The sequence below is a fragment of the Electrophorus electricus genome, chromosome 13 (genome assembly GCF_041902795.1).
Source record: "Electrophorus electricus isolate QZ-2024a chromosome 13, ASM4190279v1, whole genome shotgun sequence".
Lineage (NCBI taxonomy): Eukaryota > Metazoa > Chordata > Actinopteri > Gymnotiformes > Gymnotidae > Electrophorus > Electrophorus electricus.
In genome coordinates, this window is record NC_137509.1 from 5,215,975 (window position 1) to 5,231,572 (window position 15,598).

The 15,598-nt window shown below is 45.1% G+C and overlaps 1 protein-coding gene across 9 annotated transcripts in view; it reads right to left on the reverse strand.

The window, feature by feature from the left end:
- The window catches only part of LOC113582973 (phosphatase and actin regulator 1), a 50,594-nt gene that overhangs the window by 16,614 nt on the left and 18,382 nt on the right, over nt 1-15,598 (reverse strand). For all 9 annotated transcript variants that reach the window (XR_014115874.1, XR_014115876.1, XR_014115875.1 and 6 more), the window contains exons 3-6: nt 6,781-6,861; nt 3,872-4,003; nt 2,195-2,398; nt 318-582 (exon numbers count right to left, since the gene is read on the reverse strand). Coding sequence is in view for 6 of the 9 variants with exons in the window: in XM_081694744.1 (XP_081550870.1) it covers nt 318-582; nt 2,195-2,398; nt 3,872-4,003; nt 6,781-6,861 (682 nt within the window). In the remaining 3 variants the exon portion in view is untranslated. The remainder of the gene's footprint in view (nt 1-317; nt 583-2,194; nt 2,399-3,871; nt 4,004-6,780; nt 6,862-15,598) is intronic.

Sequence of the window (15,598 nt, forward strand, 5' to 3'; positions counted from 1 at the left end):
TGGTTCCTGGTGTCTGTTGGCTGAATGACGGAAAGTCCCACTCACCCAGTTTACCAGCCTTTCCTGATAATATTGTTACATTCTGCAATACGTTAACATACATACCCTTAAACGGGTCTGCGATATTTTGAGCAAAACGATTCAGGTTTGTTGGGTCATATGAATGCTGTATTCATGTCAACCTTAAATTATACCAAACTGTCTCATGACTGGGATGCTCACAGCACACGCGCACACACAAGTGCTTTGCTAAAATTCTAGAACATAAATAAACCTCTCCCACCACGCAGATGTCTTTTTTAGAGTCATCTACTCACCTCTCGAGCCTCTGCATGGTCAGCGCTAGCGTCTTGTTCAGCTCCTCGATGATGCGGCTGGGGACGCCGCCATACTGCAGCTGGTGGGGGTGACCGTGGTGGTGCATCATGGGAGCGCACTTCTGGGGGTAGACGGCGAGGGGGCTGGGCGAAGAGACGGGTGGCTCCAGGCCTCCGGAGGGCACGCAGATCATCACTTTCTTAGGAGGGAGAGGAGGAGACAACTTCCCCTGCAGGCAAGGCAGCTTGAGGGTCTGGCATGGCTCTGAGCACACACACACACGCGCACACGCACACGCGCACACACGCACGCACGCACACACACACGCACACGCGCACACGCACACGCGCACACGCACACACACGCACGCACGCGCACACGCGCACACGCGCACACACACAGGGGGGACGACACAGATTAGAGCCAAGGTTGCTGATCGTGTACTACGCTTATTAATAAGAGCAAGATTCATTTTCCAACCAGCAACCCTGTGCCCACGTAATCACAGCATCGAGTGAACAGATCAACGAGAATGCATCAATTTCTATTCTACGAAATTCAGCACAGTGCAGCTTCCACTGCCTGTGAAAGCTTCAGTTCTCAATTCAGTTATGCTCCTGGTTTTGTTGCAACATTTTCCTCATGCACTGAATAAAAGGTGCAAATCTGTATGCAAACTAGTTGCATAGTAGGTTTTTTCCAGATCATTTTAAACCGCAGGCTATGAAGTCTTTTTTGTTTTACTAGGGATATCTGAATAGTGAACAGTACAGAGCAGTGCAGTGGTCAGTTCATCTGGTCCACATCTGGTCCAATCTGGCAACCCGGTCATTGAGATAGTGATGACCTGGTAGTGACCCGGTCATTCTGCGAACAGTCGCATTGTCCTTTCAGAAGAATGCCTTTTTTTTTTTTTTAATTAGATGTTGATTATGAAAATTCCCCCATGATGATGTCATTATAGCGTGAGGTGAGGCAGATACAGACACCAAGTGGCTCATTAACAAAATTAGCCAATTCAAAATTGCTGTCTCTCATCAACAAATTATATAACAACATTTTCAAAACGTACAAGTGTTAATTTTCAGATGACTGCAGGCACCAGCACAGGAAAAACAGAACTTTTCCCCCTTTTCTCTTTTATTTTAAATCCTCCCATCATGCACTGCTCTAACCGGTTTTGGGCCTTGTGATGCACAGTACCAGACGACAGCATCAGAAATTCATGTCTTAACAAAACAAACCCTACATTTCTTTGAATGCGCCGACGTCCTAGTTTCAAACCTATTTTTATTGTCCTATTTTTTTTTAAAGGTAGTCTGCGGATGGTTTTTTTTGTGCATCCTCACCATCTTCGTTTAATCTACGCTGAAAGGGTCGTGCGCGAGAACACACGGTTTCTAAAAACGGCTGCCTAGGAGACTGCTGTACTTGGAGGCTGGTTGAAAGTTTGACCTCAGTACCCACAGCGTTCTTCTAACTGGGCCAAGTGTCCGACACGTCACAGCAGGAGGCCAGGGTGTCGACTACAACTGTGGCCCCACCCACAGGATACCATGTCATCAGAGCAGTAACGTCATTCAATTACACAAACAGTACGGAACAAAAACCAAGACACAAATGGACCTGTATTGATATTTTAAATTAAAAATCTTTCTCCTACAGATCAGTGAAGGACAGACAAAAGGGAATTTTCAGGATCGGGGCCGAGATCAAAGTTTAACCATCACATTTTAGAACTACAAAGACTATTTTGGTTCATTTCCAAATCATCCATTGGTGATGTCCGCCAGATGATGAAACCCCAAGTTGTTCCTATAAAGCAGACTTTGGCAGCAGGACAGGGACAGGACCAGGGCTTCCTGCTCAGCCTCACCTGTGCTGTGGTTGGCCGGGCGCGGGAAGGGCTTTGGGGGGAGGGCAGGCGGCTGCTTGTGGAATAGCGGAGGCTTGGCTGGGTTCTCCTGCAGGTCACCTGGGAAGTTAACCGATTTCTTCACAGGCAGAACCATGGACGACTTCATGGAGGGGTCCTGAGAACAGACCCCGCCTTCAACAGAGGCCCGGAATTCAATGGTGGCTATGGAGAACAAAAGAATAAAATTAATGGCATGGCTAAATCACGAGGGGGGCCATAATTACAGAACATTTTGTTCCTCAGCCTTTTTATCTTACATATACGTATATAATGTGTTTCCATAAAGCACAGAGTGAAAAACTATGTCAGAACTTTGTGGTTAAGAATGCAGATGGCAAAACGTGGCCCACACTGAGGTAGGTGATCGGTCAACGCTGCCCCCGAAATGAAAGTTACACAGTGTACGTAAAATAAAACACAAAAGCACCTCCATCAGTTCTGGGGAAAATATTCCACACCAAGCACACAAATGTATTGCACCCCACCCTCAACCACCGCATTAGTGTCAATTCAATTTTGACAAGTCGTTGTCTTTTGCTTACAGCAAATTCAAATTCTACTGTCACAGTGTTCTGATTTACAAAAATATATATGTTTTATAACAATCTTAAGACTTTGCATATAAAATCTTTAAGAAAAGCACAGGGTAGTGGGAATGAGGAAACAAATCAGACATCTAATCAGACAAATTGGGGGGGGGGGGGGGGGGGGGAATTGTGTGAAGTAAATGCCATCAGTCTAACAAGCCTCCATTTCAGATTCTGCAGGCAGCAGATCTTAAGCACAGCCAGGAAACGTGCTGGCGGAACACGTGCTGAGCCAACTGCTGTAATGGAGTCTGTTCAGTGGCCCAATTTGTAATGAACTCGTATTGCTCTTTCAGGACCAGTACTGAAAGTGGAAGGTTGTGCATGGTTGGATCGTATTTAAGGCCAATATTCCTTAGCCTTAATTTTTTAACTTCTATGATAAATGTCTAATCATGTGTATCATCTGATACTAATATACAATAAAAGTCTAAATTAAATCACTAAAAAAAACTAACCCATTGGACTTCTGGGTCAGATATATCTCATACCATCACCACAGGGGAAAGTTTCTACAGTAGATAATTAGAAGCACCAAGTTTAGATCCTGAATGTGGTTTAGAAACTTCAGAAATCTGACATGTTGGACATTCTCTAGTTGATGTACCTTCAAATGTACCTGAAAACCTCATATGATTTTGCTTCACTTGAACTAAAGATGTTGACTCACAATCACTCAGTTTGGTCTTGGATCAGACTTTGATTTCTAAATTTAAGCACATCTGACTAGACAAGACAAACTCAAATTGGGCTCACAATTCAACTTAAACTTCAGGTCAGAGGACTGGAAACATCCTTAAAACGACCATCAGCTCTCAACATATTAAAGGGATTTAACTTAGTACAGTTACTTTATTAGTATTAAATATTAAAATTGTCAAAATATGTGGTACAGACTGCATTCTGACATGTTCCCTGGTTCCAAAGTTTAGGTCTTGGGACAGGGCTGGAATGATCGTGTTTAAGCAGGTGTTTCTTCAGCATCAAGCCTTCCTGCTCGCCTTCATCATTAGAAGGCTGAAGTGCAGTGTGGGAACCGCTCACTCACCAGCTCCATGGCCATCTGCGAGGCCCTGGAGGAGCTCTGCTGGTCTGCCGCCCTCGAACACGCCGAGCTTGGCACCCTGAGGCAGGCCGTTCTCTAGCCTCCCGTCCTGCTTGGCTATGGACAGCCTCGGGTCTGTGGGACACATTTAGAGTCATTACAAACGCAGGGGCTAGTCCTCCATCACCATGCGCGTGAGTGTGGGTGTGTATGATCCTGAAAACCAGTGGACATCTGTATGGGCACAGCAGTTTTGCAAACAGTGTCAGACAGGGTCATTTCAAATGATGCTAATGAGCCAAATCAACACTGGCTGCAGTATTTTCCCCAGAGTCTCCTAAGGTAAACGCACCAGGTGCACATCACATGCACGCCTGTGATATAGGACTCGAGTTTAAAACAACAGTCTGCTCTTAGTTTAAAAAGCAGTGCCAGTCTAGATTCCATGTTCTCTCTGTGACAAACACGTTTTCTGCTGTGCGTCTCTGTGGGAAATTATGGAGCAAAAAATCCATGAAAAACATTCATCAAAGAAAGTGTACAATATGTACAGAACTGCTTTTGTAGGTGTAGTGTCGAGCCGCAGCACACATAGTCCGCCATCGCTGATCAAAAATAAAAGTTGCTGATTGGTTCTAATGACTGTATTTCACTATTCTGAATTATTCTTCTTTTTTTTTTTTTTACATTCAAACGCACTTGGAAGCTAATTAATTGAGATTCAATCTTTGATTTCCTCATCCCTAACTGATATTTTGTACTGCATGCTCTCCAAAAAAGCCAAGAATGGAAAAAGCTGACCATGGCCAAAGCCTGATCGCAATCTCAAGTACAGCTCACCTTGAAACGCCACCTTTCAAGTCTCATGGAAGACAAGCATTGAGACCTTTCTCTGTTCGGTCTCCCAAGTGGTGCAACAAATCGCCACTAGCTGTTCAGACAGTAGTCTCAAAGGTTTACAAACAAACTGAATACTCATCTACTTGGGGAGAATTTTAAATTCAACCAATTCTGCTCTTGGGGAAATATAGGATATATTATATATTTGATAAATTGAGCCCTGCATACTTCACTTATACTCATTCTGTAATTTGTTTTTCTAGTTATCAACACTGACTCCTGTCTCATAGTTCAATGGTATCATGGACTCTAACCTACCATACTAGCTGGGACACATTCTATGACTAGATGACAAAGCAATTATGTAAGTTGTTCTGGATAAGTGCGCCTGCTAAATATCTTAAATGTAATGTGTGTGTGTGGGAGGCATTTTGGGGGCATCACCATTGTGATGTCTTGGGGTGATGTGGGATTAGTCCCAAAGGGTTCTAAGAGCAGTCTGCTGTTTGACAATCTCGGCCATGATGTGGGTGAGTAATAATGTGCCATTATGCCCCTGCGCTTCTCTGCAGTGAAGGGGAAGGGTGTTTCTGGGTTTTCCTCTCTAATGGCACTGCCATTCTACAAGGAACATATAACACCACCGAGAAAGCAACCCAACAAGAAACCCCTCACGCATCCCCCGCTCCTCCCCTGCAGAAAAAGGGATGTGAACGTTAGAATCCTTTTTCTGATGTTTAAATGCGTTTCCACATCTTTCACCTGCATTTTCTGCACATAATGCAGTCACCATGTCTTTTGTTTAAAAACGTTTTTTGCCTGCGTGTGTGTTCTATCATCTAAGCTATTATGGGACTGTGCATTCAGCCATTTCTAAAAATATCTAGACTTTTGCCAGTTTTATATGATGGCTTGGACATGACTGACTCACGGAGAACACAAGCTTGAAACACGCGCGCACACACACACACACACGTGCACACACACATACACACACACGTGCGCTAATCAAGTACGAGATCTCCACTTAAATAAGTCCCTGCTATATTTTTCACTGTATATGCACGCGTGCACACACACAAAGAACTTTCACATGTATAAGCTGGTTAAAACAGAAGCAGCCAATGAGACAACAGATTTTTTTTTTAAATACCAAATGAAATGTCATTCCAGGAAATGAGCAAACAGCATCCCAGGTTTTAGATCAGCCTTACATACAGAACTATGAATTGGTGCACAGGCTTGGAAGACAGCCCCCTTTATTTCAACCTAAAAGGCTAGCACTGCTAACGTCAATTTCAAAAGTAGCACAGGTTAACATGGCTCTAACTGCATAATACTAGCTGGCCCCGTCATTCCTCAATAGAAAGTTTGGCACTTTTGAGTTGCCCACATTGCTAAATTTGGCATATTACTAAAGATTAGCCCACATCAGTTTTGGCCAAAACTACTTACATATGTGAGATTGTGTGAATGCGCTTTAAACCACTTATTTCCTTCAGTATTTACATCTCCAGGATTGCATCATGCACCACACTGGGGCCAGTGAACATATTTTTGGAAAGGTTTGAACTGAAAGTTGTTCTTTAGAGAGACCAAAGCCAAAGTCTCACTCTGGATGATGTCCCAGACTATTTTGGGTGCCTTTTATCCTACAAACAATGGTTATGCAGTAAAGGCTTGTATAGAGGAAAATGATCGTGATTCTGAGGGCATCTCTATGACCTCTGGCCCAAAAATAAAACCCAAGTGTCCTAGAATCTTTAAAAGGATCCACTACTTTGAAGAGGCCTCTCACACTGTTGTGTCTACGCTAACGTTATTCAGTATGAAAAAGCCGTATGGCTAAGCAGTAGAACACCTCCATCACTGATCAGAGGTCCTACATACAAGCTTGTTTTTTTTTTTGTTCCCTACATGTAAAGTTCTTGTGTGATGTGATCAGAGCGTGCACACACTGAGTGCCCCAGCGAAGACGTGCTTCTTTCAGTCGCAGTGCCACGGCACTGATGGCAGGGATGCTAACACCGTCTGTTCCCGTGCAGGCTCGGGCACCGTTGCCACACACTCACCTTTCTCAAAAGCCTCCTGCAGCGCGCTGCGCTTGAGCAGGTCTTCCCGGGCCTGCCGCAGACACACCTCCCGCTCCAGAGCTACCGTTACATAACACAAACACAATCAAACAAAAATCACATAGCAATTAGAGTGCAACACAATGAAATGACACTGTACTGTATGTTGTATTAAAATCTATTTGGCATACAAGTTAATAGAATATTGTCATAGCCCACATTGCTAAAGTCCAGCCCACATCAGTTTGGCCAAAATTGCTTACATATATGTTAGACCATGTGAATGCCTAGAGTCACTAAACTGCCTACAGAGTCATCAACCTGCCTCCAGCACACACGTGAGGAGTGACCAGGAGAGACCTCAGTGATCAGGGCATTCACAGCACAGAAGAATGCACTGATCTACTTAGAGCTGCTTCACATACTGCAGATCTGCAACAGCTGTAGATAATGTGGTCATTTTAAACTGAATAGGACTACAGCATGCTTTGTGTTATAAACCTTGAAACGTGATGTGCTCAGTAGTTAAGGTCCTTGTAATCGTAAGGTTGCCAGATCAACCCCCACCACTGGCAAGCTGTCACTGTTGGGCCCTGAGCAAGACCCTTGACCCTCGATCGCTCAAGCTGTGTTCAGTGATGATTGTAATTTGCTTTGGATAAAAGGGTCATCTAGATGGCAAAAATTTAAAAAGAAACCAAATGCATTTTCCCCCCCCCCATGTTTCTCTGAATGGATGCTGTTCTACCAAGCTAGCTGGACTAGCTATACTCAACATCCATCAGCCTCATTCACCAAATGGGCTTTAGGAAGGGAGTTGTGTACATGTACATGTAGTGTACAAAACTCAGGTGATGTCAAAAACATGGTGTTCTTATTTGAGATTTGTTCTTGCGTAAGAACAGATTCTACACATACTCAAGCACACATACACATTTGAGTGCAGACATGTTTGTGCAAAACAATTAGAATTGAAGATTTTAATAATTGTATTCATTATTTTAGAAAGTTTGTCTTTTAAAATAAAAACAATACCATACTAACGTTTCAAATCACATGAATTATGCTACTTGGGATTTGTGTCATCCAATCAGTGAAATAATAAAGGCTGCATATCTCCATAATTCAGTAATGGCGAAATAAAGTTAGAATCACCGTTACGTGCGGGCCTGTGGGGCTTTAGCCCCGAACATTTATTTTTCCATCTTAGATTTATTAAAACAGTTGATTTTAGCACGACACTTGGATAGACAACATGACTAAAATGACTTTTTCCCGTTAGTGAATTCGTGCTGTCTGCTCGCAGATAAATGTAATAACGTTAGCCCTCTCCATAACTTCTCCACTCCCCTTAGGGAACACTACTGAAAAACAAATTTTCAAACAAAAACAACTGTGACCCTCAACTAACGTTACGCTCAACTCTGGCCATTCTAGAGGAACAACACTTTGTGGTTAGATTCAAAGCAAAGGGAGCTCGAGTTGAGCAACGCCAACGACCTGTTGTGAGAAATAACGTCTGAATTCCGAGAAATAAACCTGCGTTCTCAATTTCACAAGGACACTGAGATTTAGAAGAACAAAGACGCAAACATTTCTGCAGTGTAAGAACACGCCATGAACCTTAGAACCTTGCACAAGAATAAGTTTACGAAAAGAAACCTATGCATCATTATGTGTTTAATAACATTACATACGCCACTATTTTTACGTACTGGCGCTACAGACAGCTACTGCTGTCTCTCAATGCACTGCGCGCAACACCAGTGCCAACCAGACCCCCTTAGCATGGCAACAGCCTCCTCCAGCGATTAGCACCGATGCCCACAGTTTGACCATCTTTATTTTCATTAAGCTGAACTACACAAGCAACAACTGATTAAACATAAAATACACAGACGGGCATTTCAGTGCCGTTAGGATCAGATGGAAAACCGCGCACCTGCTCTTCAAGGCCTGCCCGGGGCGGTCGCAGCCAACGTGCGGTACAGCTAGAACGGGGTCTGACCATTAGGTTTTCCAGCACAATAGCGCAGATGAAAGCATGCAGGTTTTGCAGTGTGCCAGGGTCTCGGAGAAAAGCTTCGCGCAGCACTTTCTCCCGCACGCACAACTCTGCTATTTTTACGCGGCACAGTTGAGGGGGCTCACTTTTAACTTTCCTCTCCGCGTCACCTCTCCCACGCAGTTTGCTGCATTAGTAATTTCAGAATCGGTCCCTGCAAAGGAAGCAATTAAGCGCGTGTGGGAGGAGTAGGCCAGCACTGCTACGTCTCCTCCCCGCGGGCCCCAGATGGGACGCGCGTTACGGAGAGCAGGTGCGGGCGCACAGTGCAGACTCGCCACGGCAGGCTGAAGTGGACCGCGGAGCGTGACGGGAACTAACGCTGCTTCATCTCAAGTCAGGGTGGGCAAAACAAATAAGCAAGCAGCTCCGCTTGGACTCGGTGCCGCGCTGCGCAGAGACGACCGTCTGGGGTTTAGCGGAGGGGGTGGAGTCTCGTGGTCCAATCCTGCGTTCAGTTCGTCTTCCTCTGGGTCGTGTGCCACCGGGCTGCCAGGTACAACTTCAAAGCCTCCCTCTTTTTTCTTTTTTTTTCTTTTTTAGTGCCTTTCCACGTTGCTGTGGGCCCGTAGCAAACAGCTGCGCTAGTGGTGAGGTTGGCAACCTGTGCGTCAGATCACCCCCAAGCAGCTGCTGGCAGAAGAAACCCTGACATGCAGGAGGGGCACTAGCTAATGCAACCTGTGTACAAGAGCTCACGAAGATTAGGCCCTTGCATAATGTGGCAGAATTAACAATAATATGAGTAAGGGGGTTCAGTTTTGGAGAGACATTCTTAACCAATCAGAGTACTCAGGATAGCAGTGCTGCTCATTAAGCAAGTGACCTGCTAGTAGTAAACAGGAACATGGCTTCAGCCAATTACAGTGGTATCGAGAGATATGCAGGAAACTGGGTCGGTTTGTGTGTGTGTGTGTGTGTGTGTGTGTGTGTGTGTGTGTGTGTGAGAGAGAGAGAGAGTGAGTGAAAGAGAGCGAGAAATGAAAAAGAAACCCAAAGAGAAAACCCAAACCTCTTGGTAGTAAGAGGGAAAGTGTGGTTTCACTGGCTGAACTCTTTCGCACACAGCACATCTTGTCTTTCCTGTCCCTCATCATTAAATGCAGGTGATGTCCTGGTCCAGCAAGCTCTGCAGAATCCAGGCCTTTTGGCCACAGTGCCGCACTGGACCCAACAGTTCGCGAGCCAAAAGCGTGGAACGGCCTGTCTAAAGCAGATTTGAAGTGAACCGAAACCCTGCTCGGTGTGGCAGGCCCTCACTAACCTTAGAGTCTGTGCGCTACCATCCACTCAGTCGCAGTCGCTCGCTGTTCCTCCAGGCGGTGCAAAGGTGGCAGTTCAACTCATCTGAATTTCAGTTCATGACAGGGACTTCAAATTCATTTAAATTCTGACTGGGAATGAATTCTTTTAGCCACGAACGCCCGTTATGGGCAGAATGAAGAATTGAAATGCCTGTTAGGGAGGTGTGCCCAGAAGTAAATGTCACTGGCAGTCAACCAGGGATTCAGACTCTGCCAAGTGCAGTGTGCTCTGAGTCACATTCTCAACCGGCGTATTCATCCCTTTTCCGCTCATTCTCTGGGAACTGTTCAACGAGGGGACTAATCAACACCGCATCTACCAGGAGCTTTACAACGTAATGTGAGCAGCTAAGCCCTTGTATGGCACATTGAGATATTGTGTATTCCCTCAGTCTGCAGAGGACAGGCCGCCGTGTTCTTGGGTCAGCACCAGGCCTCAGCTCCCACCAGACGATACTAGGACTCTTGAACATTAAAGTTGCCAGGTTTTGCAGGCGATATGCAACGCTGTTTAAATCCGCAGTAAAGAAGCAGCAGCGATTCAAGACAGTTCACTGCTGTGGAATCACATTTCCCAAAGAAGAGTCACAAAGACATCAGGTCAGACCCTCCACTACAAAATCTAAGAGAAGTTAGTTTAAGAGACATATTCTCTGATGCAGAAGTGACTCAGTGTCTAGCACAAATAGCAGAACAGATGATCCAAGGCATTTTAGTTTAAGACTAGTGTCCTTCGGCCAGTGTGCTTTTCCTCCAACACAACGTACAATGTTCGTACCGTTTCATGGGGTGCTGTTTACCTCTTCAGCAAGCAGGAAGTGTATACTATTAAGGTCACAAGCAAAATCTCAACCATCAGGCTAAATTTAAACTCTCAACACCTGTCAGTTTCGTTTTCTGACCTTCAGGCTTGAATCACCCAATGACGATATCAATTCAAATGATCCTGCTATAAAAATCGATCTGTTTAAACTGTGTGGTTGTGACCAAAATTTATGAGACACCATCACAGGCTACAAAAGGAATACTGGCCTAACCACTTAGCTACTCAAATCCAAATAAGTAAACAATAAAGGATGGACACCACAACGTAGTTTAAAATTAGATTGAAGGTTCACTGGATTGCAGTTTACATCCTACCTGTGTGTTTATGACCCAGATTACACTCTAGATTAGGCTTTAAGTGAGTCTGTGGTGCTCTCTGGTCTCCGAGACACAGCCACAGTGTTTTAGGACGTTTGATTTCATGGCAATGTCTGCCAAATGCTGAAAATGTAAACATAAGCAGGAAGCCTTTGCATGACCTCTCAACTCCGTCCACTCTCTCAAAAGTGCTGGGACACAACAGGCCAAAGAGATGTGGGTAAGATGGCCCAGCATGCCTTGCTAACACACACACGCATGCACGCACGCACGCACGCGTGTGAAGCATTCTAAACCAACAGGCCCCCCCTGCTGTTACCCGAGTCCTGCTGGCCTTCCTTCTATCCAATACTTCTGTTTGTGGGTATCTGAAGGCAGGCCAGCCGCCTGACTGACTGGACGGACTGGCGGACAGCTACTCCGAGGGAGCGCGCCGTCAATCACACGTGTCCATGAATCAGCCAGAGAGCCTCAGTCTCCTCTCAGTGCATACACACGACACAGGAAGGAACAGGACGGCACACAAAACCACACCCTTTCAAGCCCTGAGGAGAAATTAGCCCAGGTCCACCACAACCTAAACACCACCCGTGGAGGTCTGTGCGCACGCGCACGCACACCCCTTTTTGTAACAGCTCTGTCTGGGAGAAACACACATTAAGCTGGAACAAACTAGGGTTTAACCTGTTTATCTGACCATTAGCATTAGGCTCTAAACCGCAGTAGTGTTTATGAAACAAGACCATGCACAGTTTTGATGCACAGTTTTGACCAGCTAGTCCAATATAATCTTAAAACTTCTTTTTAAGTCTTCTGATCCATGACATGCAGGACAGAGTTCCACTCATGAAAGGTGTGATCATTCCACTCCGTGGATGAATTAAGTCAGAGATCCAGGCATTTGTGGCCAAAAATGCATCGCCTCCATGAGATCCCCCGCCCCCCCCGGCTCCTACACAGACTGAGAGGCCCAGAGCCATGCACCTAGATGTAGCATGTACCCAGCTCAGAGTCACGGCCCTACACCTGCTGTTTCTAGCCGCGTGTGATTAAAATTAATGAACTGGAGGTGATCAGAGATAGTCAGAGATTCTAGTCATGTTTCACAGCGTGAGGCTCCTGCAGATTACAAATCTTGCTTACATCAGAACTACCATCCCAAGAAAAATAAATTTTGCTCGAAGTCGATGCACCACAGATTATATTGGCGACATAGATTAGTTTGATACTCTTGTAAGCAAGTATTTGGTTTTTCCTTTTGATCACACAAGAAAAAAACAAAACAAAACAGGCTCTAGTGGAAAATCATTCTGGCAGGAGATGCAAGTTGCTTTCTAACTGAAAATGTGAACAGAAATAAAAGCCATAACGTAGAGCGAGTTAAACCTCTCTGGGCCATGAGGAGCTATATGGAGACTTGCTCATGTAGAGAAATGCTCACGCATGTCTCGCACATGGCTCACACTTGGCTCCCTGCTTGGCACGCTGCTCATCTCACTCAGGGGTCTGAGCTCAGCTCACAAATCGCACCTGGCTGGTTGAAAGGAGCATGCAGCCGGCTCTGCAAACCCTGCCACGTCACAAACGATCAGGCAGCACGTAAACAAGCGCAGAGCGTCCCACGGGTCAGCCGCCTAAGCCCGGCCCAACCCCATACATCAAAGGAGAGCAAATATAGCGCGCAGTGTCTCAAGTTGATGCTCCAGCGCCTCAGTCGTCCCACAGCAGAGCTGACAGCTTAACCCACATTCCTGCTGTCTCCGGCCTGGACAGCAGCATGGGACTGGGGTTAGGAGCTCAGGCTCCACGCAGAGCTATCTGCATGTGCACAGCTAAACATATCTCTCCTAGTTCTCGGGTACGCCGAGCTGGGCGTTTCTGAACAGCGCCAATGTCGTTCAAGGTCACCAGGGCGATCAATGGTCCATATCTGGGAGAATGGTGAGCCCTCATTTTGAAACGTAAAGTCTTAACACCCCACCCAAAAAAAAAAAAAAAAAAAAAAAACTAAACTAAAATCTCAAACTCACTCGAGCCTCTGTGTTCTGGTTTGGTTCTAGGCGTCAGTACCCAATCACTTTGTAAACCAGCAGAACAGCAGCACACCTTCAAACTTCCACATTCACATCTCTTCTGTATCACTGCCTCTTAGTTACAACAGAAAAGAAAGGACTCTACATATCTAACATTAAGACAAGTGTACGTCAAAGTTGTCCAATACAGACCCAGATAATAGACATTAAATACGTTTACTTCAAATGCACATGGTATTCTAGTGAATTGTAGTTTTTCAGAATTGCTAAAACACGAAACCCCATTTTCTAAACAAATTTGTCAACTGTGAAAAAAATATTAAGAAGAAAACTATCACACAGCTGTCAATTTTATACACTGTTCATGTGGTTAGACACAATTTGCAAATCTAAATCAACCATTTTGCAAAACTAAACAAACCCTCATTTACAAAACACATTTAGTAATGAACGCCTCACACAGGCACCAAAAGTTAAAACACAACACACCACCACCAACACTCAAAATTGAGCACACACACGTCTAGGCAGTGATGTGTTGAACCCAGTGTCACAAATGGTGTGTGTCATTTCTGCGACGGCGGGCAGAAGAGGAAGAGGAGGGTGAGTCAGAGGTGATGGATAAAGAGGAAGAGGATAATGAGGAAGACCAAGAGCAAAGAGCCATAATCTCAGCGGACATCAGAGCACCAATCAAGGCCCGTGTTCTGGTTCATGGCGTGAGTGTGAGGGAAGCAGGACTATGTGTTCGGACTAATTTGAGCAGGATCTCAGTGGCCTCCAGACCCAGGACATTCAGAGAAGAAAACGGGTACAATTACTGTATTTTATGTCCCAGAAGGTTACAGTACAGTATTCAGTGGGAGGTTTCAGTACGTCAGTGCAGCAAAACCCTAGAAGGTGGACAGAGAAAGAAAAAAAAAAAATCTAAAGTTTCCAGGTTTGCAGTGCCATACTGTGTCTGTATTGCACAGTATTAGAGGAAACATGTCGATACAGTAATACAGTATGTACACCTCTAGCAAAGTGATCTTTTTGCAGAATGGAAAGACTGGCACACGACAGGGAAAGGACATGTTCTCACAACAGGAGAGACTCAATGTTGATTCGGTCCTTCAAAATAAGTTGAAGACGACATGAATTTTGAAGGACTCAACAGTGTGGGTCTTTGCACGACTGACTGTGGAATGCAGTGCCATCTGATGAGTAGGAAACAAGCCTGCAGAGTGCCATTTGAGAGAAATTCAGAAGGTGTGACAGAACAGTGATATCAATATGTACAAGTACCTGTACATTTACAGTGAATCTACAGCACCACTGTTTTATGTACATTTATACCGTGTTGTGTTGTAAAGCAGCGCATGTATACAGAGACATGAAGCCTGGTATGCCGTGTCATTGACAACACTAATGTTAGTTTATTTTCCCTGTGTATAAAGAATGTTTGAATCATGAATGCAACTTCTCATCGTGAGAGTGAACCCAGCTTCATCCAAGGAGAGGTTGCCTCATCACTGGTCACTGTGCCAACATGCCTGGGCAGGGCGGTGGCAACATGACCATATGTGCTGTCATCAGCAACTACCGTCATGTGACTTTAGGGCCCTACAACACGGACCATCTCATGACATTCCTGGACAGTACGGGACATTTTGCTCGGTCATGAGCGCACAGAGCATCCTGTAAACGTCGTAATTCGGGACAACGTGAACTTTCGACGAGGACAGCGACTTTCTTAAATGGTTTACCACCAACCACGCGTTATAAACGTGTGCTTCCCATCACACGCTCCCTTCCTTATTCCCACTAAAGAATCTCTCTCAGCATGTTTGGCAGAAGGTGTAGCAGCATGCGACAACGCAGGAGTGGAACCAAGTCAAGGCAAGTATTCGGCATACTAACGAAAGCGTTCCCTGTTTAGCGAGGGAGAGGGTCGTCTGTGATGTGAGCGATGTCGTGTGGCCTGACCCCGCCCACAGGCATGCTGCTGAGGCTGAATAACACGTCGCTTACGATTCTGCTCATCATATAGTGCTTTTTCGCCCTGTTTTTTTCTTCTTTATGTGTATGTTTGGATATGTGCAGGACAATGTAAGCGGTCTACAGTAAATAAAGATTTTTTTCTCCTGCTCTGCCCAGAATTGCAGTGTCTTGTTTATTTATGTAGTGTGTAATGGCTGCTGTGTGGTGTTTGTGTGGTATCTGACAACAGTGTTTTGTTTTGAATAAAGATTTTGAAAGTCAAAGCAAAGGCTATGAGAGTGCATCTTGAA